This window comes from Rhea pennata, chromosome 1 (genome assembly GCF_028389875.1).
Source record: "Rhea pennata isolate bPtePen1 chromosome 1, bPtePen1.pri, whole genome shotgun sequence".
NCBI lineage: Eukaryota > Metazoa > Chordata > Aves > Rheiformes > Rheidae > Rhea > Rhea pennata.
The window spans coordinates 196,997,818-197,008,254 of NC_084663.1; the positions used below are offsets into that span (position 1 = coordinate 196,997,818).

Below are 10,437 nucleotides of genomic sequence, written 5' to 3' on the forward strand. Positions count from 1 at the left end.
GAAGGCTCCCCTGGAACTAACCTTCCTCAACACCTTCCTTTATAAGGCTCTTTTCATGTAAGAGCCCAGATGCAGATTTTGGAGGCTGTTTGAAGAGCCTGAGAAATGGAGTAATATATTTTCATACCAGAAAAGTTAAATGAAGCAAAAAGCCCCATAATAGGAAAGTATTGGGTTTGCATAGGCAAGAACTCAGAAGCCAAGTCTAAGGCCAAAGTAACACTGGCAACACTTCTGCAGCTCTTGCAAAACTCTGAAAAAGGCTTGCTTTTTTTTTTCCTAGTTCTTTCTATCAGTTCTGTGATAGCAACCCACTTACTCACCAAAACCCTGGTTTAATTTTGCAGCAGAGTCACTATGCCATCTTTTTAGATGAATATGAATAGATTAATTTAGGTAATCATATATATTCTCAGCCAGCTTAAAATGATTTTGGAACCTTCTTAGTGAGGTGGTCTTTGAGTGAAAGCTTCTTTTGTGCCTAATTGTAGCTCTTAAAACTAAGCTGATTCACTGATAGGACTGCTTAAAACAAAACTACTGAGTTCTGAGGATTGCTGTGTTATTTTGTTTTTAGTGTGAAAATGTTTTTTCCCAATTAAGACAAGAACAGGACTAGTGTCCTTTTGTATTTAAGGATAAACTCTAAGGAAGTTACTATTAATGCATAATGGATAATAATTAACTACCAAATCTTCTCTAGCACAATCAATTTCCAGCATCAATTAATGTGATGCTCACCTTGCTGCAGAATACTCAATGGTTTGTTTGTTGAGGTTAAAATTAAATCAATATAATTCTAAAATCTGTTGAAAGGAAAACAATTTGGTTACCCATTCTGCGATTCTATTAACTGTGAGATTGGAAGGGACCTCTGGAGATCATCTAGTCCAACCCCCCAGCTCAAGCAGGGTCATCTAGAGCACGTTAGACAGGTTTTGAATATCTCCAGAGAAGGAGACTCCACAACCTCGCTGGGCAACCTGGTCCAGTGCTCTGTCACCTTCACAGTAAAGAAGTTCTTCCTCATATTCAGTTTATCATCATTGCACATTGAGATTATGTTCCATTGCTTGGATTTAGTGAATATTTTCTTGAGATGGAGATAGTCAGGGAATGATCTCTAGAGTAGTCAGTCAGCAACTAATTGCATTAGTTCTTTTCTTTTCTGACTCTTTAGCTTTCCTTTGCTTTGTAACTCGAGACAATTCAAGTATAAACACACACAGAAAAATCTTTCCTTTAGCAACCTCATCTCTAGCTGAAGTAACACACTGTGAACTCAGGAGATTTTGGCTGTCTGAATATCCCATTCTAGAATTAACCAAGAGCACAACACTAATCATTTTACCTTAAAACAATAAACACTTCCTTTATCATTGATTGATATGCTCTCCTTACATTTCAAAGAATGTGACTTATTTTAATTTGTTTTTTTCCTTCAGTCAGGAAACTCATCCTACCTGTTCTGCCAGTTTTCTCAGACCTCCTCAATCCTTCGTTATTCATCCAGAGTTCATTCTTCTGCTATGGGGATCTCATTGCATACTGTGACTGTCCTCACATTCATCTTTGAAAGGCCTAGACTATAGATATAAAATTAAAAAAATCAATCTAAGGAGCAGCCCTGTGGGCAAATGCTTGAGCCTCTAGCCTGCTGATCAGTCAGCCTTGGCTCTGTCTATCCTCCTCCCCTTGCCTCTTCCCACCACACAGTAATCATCCTCTCAAAATGCTTCAGTTGTTGTCAGTTAATTCAGGATCCTGGAAACAGTATTCATAAAGAAAGGCGCCTTCTGCAGAGAATGAATTGTCAGAGCGGATCTGTCCTCTGGCAGTAGCCAGGGAATTCAGCTTAAGGGCTTCTGCTGGTGGTGGCCACTAGTGGCTTCTGGGAGAGGGGATGGCCAAAGATAGCAGTGTACAGATGGCCTCCTGAAGGAGGAAAAGCCCAGCTGGACTCTCTTTCTCCTCCTCTTTCCCAAGAGGTCTCTTGTACAGCCATGTGAAATGTTACTTGTGACTAGTTTTAGGCTTTAGGGGAACTCGAGGTGGCTGGACAAGTTAGCTTTGTCAGAGGTTAGATGCAGAAGGGAAATGGTGCCTTTAAAGAGGACATGGATCTGGGTTGTAGTGGCTGGGGGAGGCCAGAGCTGAGGGTTATATGCATGTATTTTAGGATGGAAAAGAGAAACTTTATTGAAAAGAAGATCAGGAGATCTAGAAAGCTTTAGAATAGACGCTGTGTATAACAGATGAGGAGAAATGGCTTCTAAAGAAGAGGGTTCCCAAGGTACTTAGGAGTGTGCAGTTCACAAACAGCTCCTTAACTGCTGTGCAAAAGCCAACAGCCAGCAGCATAACTAGTGTTAGCTGAGTTTCCCTGGAGAACCATCAGTTAATAGTGGGCTGCTGTGTCTAGATTTAAGTTTCTGTTTAATTTAAGCTGTACTGCAAAGTGCAGGCATGATTGCATTAGGCAAAGTGCACATTTGAAAGATGCAATCAAATCCTATGGTCAGGTTTGTTCTGTTTTACTCCTTTCCCTGAAGGTACTGCCCCATGCCTCTTGAACAGTCTCACATATAGCAAATTCAGGTAACAAACTAGTTGTAGTAAATCTGCAGGTATTTCAGAAGCATCTCTATAGACAGAGGGGAGAGTGTATCTCTCCTGAACATATATTTTCTGGTTCTTGGCTAATTTTTCATGGTAGTGTGCTTTAGAAATGGTAGTTTATTGTTCTCATGCTGTGAATGTAACATACTAGCTCTTGTGGTTTTTTTTTTTTTTACCTTATAAAGGCTGGCCTTTGTGAAGCAGAACAGGAACAAATGAGGAAAATTCTCTACCAAAAGGAGTCCAACTACAACAGGCTTAAAAGGGCCAAAATGGACAAATCTATGTTTGTAAAAATCAAGACCCTAGGTATTGGTGCGTTTGGAGAAGTATGCCTGGCCTGCAAAGTGGACACGCATGCCCTGTATGCCATGAAAACCCTGCGAAAGAAGGATGTACTAAACCGGAACCAGGTGGCTCACGTCAAAGCAGAAAGGGATATACTTGCCGAGGCAGACAACGAGTGGGTGGTTAAACTCTATTATTCCTTCCAAGATAAAGAGAACTTGTACTTTGTGATGGACTACATCCCTGGTGGAGACATGATGAGTCTACTGATTCGGATGGAGGTCTTTCCAGAGCGTCTGGCTAGATTTTATATCGCTGAGCTCACTTTGGCTATAGAGAGCGTACACAAAATGGGATTTATTCACAGAGACATCAAGCCTGACAATATTCTGATTGACCTGGATGGGCATATCAAACTGACCGACTTCGGACTGTGTACTGGATTCAGGTGGACTCACAATTCAAAATACTATCAGAAAGGTAGTGTTTGGAGTCTTTATTTGTGATGGTTTTGTGTAACTTGGTGTTGAAACAAAGTGGTACTTATTAGCAGAAATGTTAGATTTTGGAAAAGAGATAGTGTGTATACATTGACAAGGTGAACTGTGATGTCTGTCACGGACTCTGTTAGTTTGTTTCTGGTCCTTTGTTTCCAATACTGTTTAAATCCTCATCAGTCATCTAGCTGACTGATGCAGGAGCAGCAGTTTTTCAGTTCATGCTTGTTTGGAGGGTCTCTGTGATGGTGACAGAACTTAATTGCAGGCTTAAAGTAATCCTGGCACCTCCTGTGCATGCCTTTGAGGAGTATTGGAATGGGTTGGAAAAAAGGCCGTAAACAATTGGTGTAATTAATTCAAACATATACTATTGCTCTATATCTCCCTTATGGGATTATACTTCCCTGTGCTGAAACAGACATTTTTTGCTTATGGAAAATCATATTATTTGATGAAAGTAGAAGATGACAGAATCAGAGCTATATAAATGCTTCTCTTTATTTAGTGTGTTTGTAATCATAAATGTGAAATCTCTCTCCCTTTTGAAAGGGAGCCATATCAGACAAGACAGCATGGAGCCCAGTGATCTTTGGGATGATGTGTCCAACTGCAGATGTGGAGATAGGCTGAAGACATTGGAACAAAGAGCTAAGAAGCAGCATCAGAGATGCCTAGCCCACTCATTAGTTGGAACTCCTAATTATATTGCTCCTGAAGTCCTGCTTCGTAAAGGTAGATGACCTGTGTTTTTCTGTTATGTAAATGAACATTGACGCTTTGAAATACTTTGTGTGTGTGTGTGTGTGTGTGTTAAATAAGCTCACTGCTTTGGAAAGCTGTCATTCTATATTCCACAACGAATTCAGATTAAGAACAAATTTTTCTGCATGCTCTACTTACTAGCATCAACATTGCTGATGTTGAGAGTAGTGATACTGTGTACTCTTCACATTGAAGCTTTGAATTAGACTGCTAATAAGTGTGTCAGATGATGCTGGCAGTGGTATTTTTCAAATGTAAAGCAGATAATCTGTGCTCGTGAAATATGACTCTGACCGCTAGTAAGTTTTCAAAGATCAGTGAATAGCCAGCTGATGGCTTTGAATCAGCAGTTCAGACAAGCCACTTAAATGTGGATGCTGTCAACTTGAGGAAATGTCTCCTCCAAATTCCCACCCAGAATCTGGAGGAAACTCAACAAGTAGTCTTCCAAAATTTACACTGAATGCCCTGCATTCGGAAGTTCAACTGGAGTGAGGAGATCAGATGTTCAGAATTATCCATAAGCCTTGTCCTAAGCCTTCTAAACTCTTTCTGAGTTCAGGAGATTTCAAATTATACCCAAATCATCTGATGACTCAAATCTCCATTGAAATCAGCGTTTAAATCTTCCAGTCCTTTTGTACATCTCAAATATATACCTTATTTGTCTCAGCAATTAAGTGGTTGAAGCTATTCCTATGCATGGAACTTGCTCAGAAAGTTTTTTGTGGCTTTCTTCTGTCTCTAAAGCCAGGCTGTGTCCTGTGGCAGTGTTCACACCCTTGATGTCACCTCCACCAAACCGGGGGGTACATCAGTAAGCCTTTTCGTTATTCTTTGAGGGTCGAAGGTTGTGCCGCCTAGCAATGTAGCTGTGAAACATTATGAGAAAACTTTACTCTTTCCAGTTATGTGATTTCCTTGCCCATTTCTGTTATGAATTAAATATATTCAGAATGATTCCTGGACACTGGAAGTAAATCTTCACTGAGAGCAGTAGAATTTAGGTCAGTGAGTAGAAGGCATCTTTTGATGAAAATTAATTGAAAGTCCTTTATTTTAGGTCACAAATTGTTTGTTTGAGAAAAGATAGAAACCTGTGCCCTCTGTGCCAGCCTGAGAAATATGATGTGGAAGACAAAGATGTGGTGGATGAGACTGGAGCTTGTCAGCCTGTATACGTGTAAAATACTGTATAGAGTACTCCAGATAATTCTAATAGCTCTATGCATGCTCTCCTTGATTAGTGGACAACAACCTTTTCATTTGCCTTTCAGGATACACTCAACTTTGTGACTGGTGGAGTGTTGGTGTAATCCTCTTTGAGATGCTAGTGGGGCAGCCTCCTTTTCTGGCTCCTACACCCACAGAAACCCAACTGAAGGTAAGTTGAAGCAAAATTCCAGTCCCTGATAGGGAGATGTTAACCTTATCCTTTCCCTTCTCGTATGCACAGACCCATCACTGTCTGTTTTACTAGAGTAAGATGTAGTGGTTACAAAGGCCTGATTTTTCCTAGTTCTGTTCAGGGACAAATCCTTTCCTATTCAGTGAAGATTTTGAAAGTCAGACCAGAACTGATATGTCCAACAGTACAGAGAGATATTAGCTTTATGAGTCTTCTCAGCACAATTCTGGTTTCTCAAGCACAAGGTCATCCATCTAACTTCTTTGGAGTGCCCATCAGATTTGAGTAACCTGATAAATCAGCAGTAATCTCAGTTGGCAATGTGAGTATAGCAGTAGTTTTTTATTAGAAAGAATTTGTATCATGTCTGCTTTTCCTCATCTACATTTTCAAGACTAAACGATGTCATATCAGTAATTTTAATATGTTCTCAAATGTGGCCATGGTAAAATTCAAGAGGGAATTTGCACTTTTTCAATGGATTTGCTTCTCTTATTTTCTATCCAGCAGTGTTTCTTGATTCATAAAGACATCTTTTGACAGCTAATACAATCTAATCATTGAATTCTTGAACCTCTAAAATAAATATCCAGACTGTGAATTGACTAGTTATGTGTATACTCTAGTGTTAGTGTTGACAATCAGAAAAACTCCGTTCTGAGAGTTAGAAGTTCTTAAATATCTTTCTCATCTTCAGGTGATAAATTGGGAAAGCACACTGCACATTCCCTCACAGATCAAGCTAAGCTCTGAGGCAACTGATCTCATCACAAAACTCTGCTGTGCTGCCGAGGACAGACTTGGAAGAAACGGAGCAGATGATATTAAGGCTCATTCTTTCTTTCACTCTATGGACTTCTCTACCGATATCCGTAGGCAGCCAGCTCCCTATGTTCCAAAGATCAGCCATCCAATGGACACTTCAAACTTTGATCCGGTTGAAGAAGAAAGTCCTTGGAATGACACTAGTGGTGATAGTACCAGGACGTGGGATCCATTAGCCTCTTCCAACAGCAAACACACAGAACATGCCTTCTATGAGTTTACTTTCCGGAGGTTCTTTGATGACAACGGGTATCCGTTCAGATACCCCAAACCTCCTGGAATGGAAGTCGGCCAGTCTGAGAAATCTGATGTGGAAGACAAAGATGTGGTGGATCAGACCGGAGCTTGTCAGCCTGTATATGTGTAAATTATTGTATAGAGTACTCCAGATTATTCTAATCTCAAATCCAGAAGGGCCTTTAACTGATCTTTTAGGAGCTGATCCTGCAACCCTTGTTCAGGTGTACCTTCAGCTGAGGCTAAAGGCATCCTGGGGAGTTAGAAGTTTGCAGGGCCAAGTCCTAAAAATGGCACTCTTGAAAGTTCAGGTCAGTTTTACTGTAAATAACTGTTGATAATTACACTTGAAGTCCTGGTCTTCACCAAAATCTGCAAGGCCAGCAGTCATTTCTAGGCCTATTTTTATTTGAGGTCAGCTTCCCCCTACTCTGATTAACATTTACAGACTTCTGCAACTGTCAGCATTATTTTTTAAATGAATAAAGAGCACTTATATTTTGTTTATAGCAGGGTTTTTTTTCCTACTAAATTATAGGGATTAACTTTGACAAATCATGCTGCTGTTCTTCTTTTCTACATTTTTATTTTATCCATAGCACTTATTTCACATTTAGGAAAATGCATAAAGCTGAAGAACATGTGATGAAAGGTCTCTGTGCAATAATGTAATAAAGAAAAAAAAAGAAGAAAAAAGAAAACTCTGCTCTCTAATTTTCTAAATTTACTGATGCCATTGTATTCACACCATGTTTTTTGTTATTATGTGCATTTTCCACATTTCAAAATTGTGACATAACCTTAAAGCTGCTTTATTTCCTTTTGCTTATTGGAGTGTAATAGAAAGTGTGAGCAAGTGACAATTTGGGTGTGATTTCATTGTCTAGTGTGTGAAGAATGTTGCATGAGCAGTGTTTTTCTATTTGAAATGGCCTTTTCTTGCCATTCACAGGCAGGTCCTGTGGATCCATTTTTACTGAGGGTCTAGAATTAGACCATTTTAAACAGTGTGTTGATAATGTATTGTGTGGATGGTTTCTTCTTATGATTGTATCCAATATTAATTTTGTAAAACAGATTGCAAAGGTTATAACTGATAGTGATTTTGTGGTCTGATGTAATAGCTCATTTTAGTAAATGCATATCATCGGCACACACCATTTCCCCCAAGAGGTTCAATAGCAAGACAATTCTTACAAGGCTGTTTTGTGGCAACAATATAGGTCTGACTCATTCACGTGGCGTACAGCACAGTACTCATTGTACAATATTATCAGCAATGCAGAGCACCTGTACTAACATATGTAGCTCAACATCTTCAAAACAGAACCTGTGCCCCTATAGCGTTTTGAGATCCTGAGTGAGATGAGGCTGGTTTTATAAATGATGTTGAGTGCATGCAGCTCTACTGACTTCTGTGCAACCAGGAGGCACTTGGGTTTTCTAAACGTCACATCCCTCTACGTGACTGACTAGGTATCCATTTAGGATCCCAATGTTTTAGGCACTGACATCTGAAAATGTTGGCCTTGCTCAAAAGTTACTCTGTCCTGTCATCTCTTTTGATTAAAATGCTGCTGTGATAGAGCACGGTAGTCCTTCATTTCTATCAAATTATAGGCATACTTCAAAATACCAATTCTTAACTATGTTGAAATATGCATTTTTCTTGTATGTATAAGTGAAAATTATTCAAGGTGATATCAGAATACTAAAGATAATTAAGCCATACATATTTGCATATATATTATATATAACTAAATAAGTAAACACACACAAAAATCCTTAATTCAGATTAGTGTAACAGTCCTATTTAAAGTGATTGACATGATAACATTTGAGGAAAACACTCCTTTAATGTGTTTTTGCTTTATTTTATTTTTAAATCTGGAGCTTCATTATGTTTTCCATATATTATTCCACGTATTATTCCTTAATGTTTTAGCATATCCTATCCTATCCATTGTTTAGATATCTAAGCAACAACATATAAATTCATCAGCCTAAACTAAACAAAAATGATTGTGTATTTGTTTACATTTGTATGAAAGGAATGTTCTGAGGTATGCAGTGCTTGTGTTGTGACAGTTCATGTAAGATTCAGTATTACTGCTTTTTTATATAGTAATGCCTTTTTTGTTATTTACATCTATCTGACATTCTTTCATGTGGTAGGTTCTTTCTCAGGAACTCAATTTAACTGTTATTTATTGATATATCATTGCCTTTGAAAGCTTCTACTGGCACAATTTATTAAAAGTCTGAATCAAAATCTAAAGTGCATTATGTGTTCTTGAAAAGCATAATCCCCGCCTCGCCGAGGGGTTTATTTGTAATGCTGATGGTAGGTTTGAGCTACAAGCATGAGGCCCAAACCTTGTCTCTCCTCCGTCGTTTGGCGTAGGATCTTCCCTGTGCTCGTGGGCCTTGAGAAGGAGGGGCAGGATTCCCAGTTAAGACTTATTGTGGTATGACAAAGTCCGCAGATGGTATAAAATTCAACACAGTCACTTACTCAGTCTGACAGGGCAATAGCAAATAGACGTACACCTCTGGCTGTTGCCTCGGATACGTTTTTGAAACATAAGCGATTCACTTGCAAATACAGTCTTGGAAATTAAGCAAAATGAGAAACTAGCCCGGCAAGAAACAGGTGACTCCCCAATTCATACATTGTTCATTTAAAATCTGTGCTGCAGGGAGCAAAGTCCAACTCCCGTTTCACATAAAGAAGAATCCAGTTGGGAAACAAGTCTTTTGAGCTTGTACGACGCAGTCCGTAGAAGGCTCACGTCCTCCTTACACGTTTCAGGAGTAAACAGGAACTTGGGAGGAAGTTTTAGGAAACTTGGCCAGGTAAACAATATCCCATGTGTTGGGACTGGCTCCAAGCATTCGCAGCTCTCCTGAACTTCCTACAAAAAAACACACAAAATTTTCTTTCAAGAAGTTGTAACAATGGAATACTCATTTAAAAAGCTCTTGCTTTTAAAAAAGGAGCTCTGCATACATTTATCCCTGATTGAAACTAGAGGATCTATGCTCAAGCGTTATTAGTTAGAGCAAGAGGCAGCATTTGGGCTGCAATCCTGACTTCACAACGTCAATGGTGAAACCTCCTGCTGATTTCAGTGAGACCCGAATGTCACTCCCGGGTTTCAGCAGAGACGCATGCACAACAGCAGCACTTCCTGCGGGGTACACGGGCCTAAACGACTCTCAGAAAGTTTAAGTGATTACAGTTTTCAGCATGGTAACTTCATAGCACCACGCTGACAGCTTTTGCAACCTTTCACATCTATATTCTTCAACGTGGCCAGATTTGCCAACAAGAAGCAACAATTATTGATAAACAACTTTATTCTTAATTCAATGCAAGCGAACTGCCAGTAGAAGGTACAAACGGGTACCTAGCTGGAAGAACAGGAGAGCTAAATGAGGGAGACAAGCATTTGACTTTTAAATAGAAATGGAAGAATGAAATTAACTGTGCAGGAAACAAGGCTCTAGCCAGTAACATGATGGAAAATCACTCCCATACACTTAAGAAAATTCTGTTCTCTTCCCTGCAGCTGATGGGGTAGGAAATAACTGTCTTAAAGCTTTCCTGGAGAAATTGCAGTGAAAAGGGGAATTTAGAACATATAATTTGGTTCTATCCCAAAATACAGAAACACTGGCGGAAAACAGCAACTGCTACTAAAAATATTATTGGAATTAAAAGTAGTAAATCTTTCCCACAGGAAATAATCTCAAGAATAGATAATGTAGGAAAAGCAACCGTTAAAACACAAAAAA

The 10,437-nt window shown here is 39.2% G+C and overlaps 1 protein-coding gene across 1 annotated transcript in view; it reads left to right on the forward strand.

The window, feature by feature from the left end:
- The window catches only part of LATS2 (large tumor suppressor kinase 2), a 51,554-nt gene extending 42,637 nt beyond the window's left edge, over positions 1-8,917 (forward strand). The window contains exons 5-8 of the mRNA XM_062567205.1: positions 2,805-3,387; positions 3,957-4,139; positions 5,447-5,553; positions 6,275-8,917. Of these exons, the coding sequence (XP_062423189.1) occupies positions 2,805-3,387; positions 3,957-4,139; positions 5,447-5,553; positions 6,275-6,769 (1,368 nt within the window). The 3' untranslated portion in view covers positions 6,770-8,917. The remainder of the gene's footprint in view (positions 1-2,804; positions 3,388-3,956; positions 4,140-5,446; positions 5,554-6,274) is intronic.
- Positions 8,918-10,437: the final 1,520 nt, after the last annotated feature.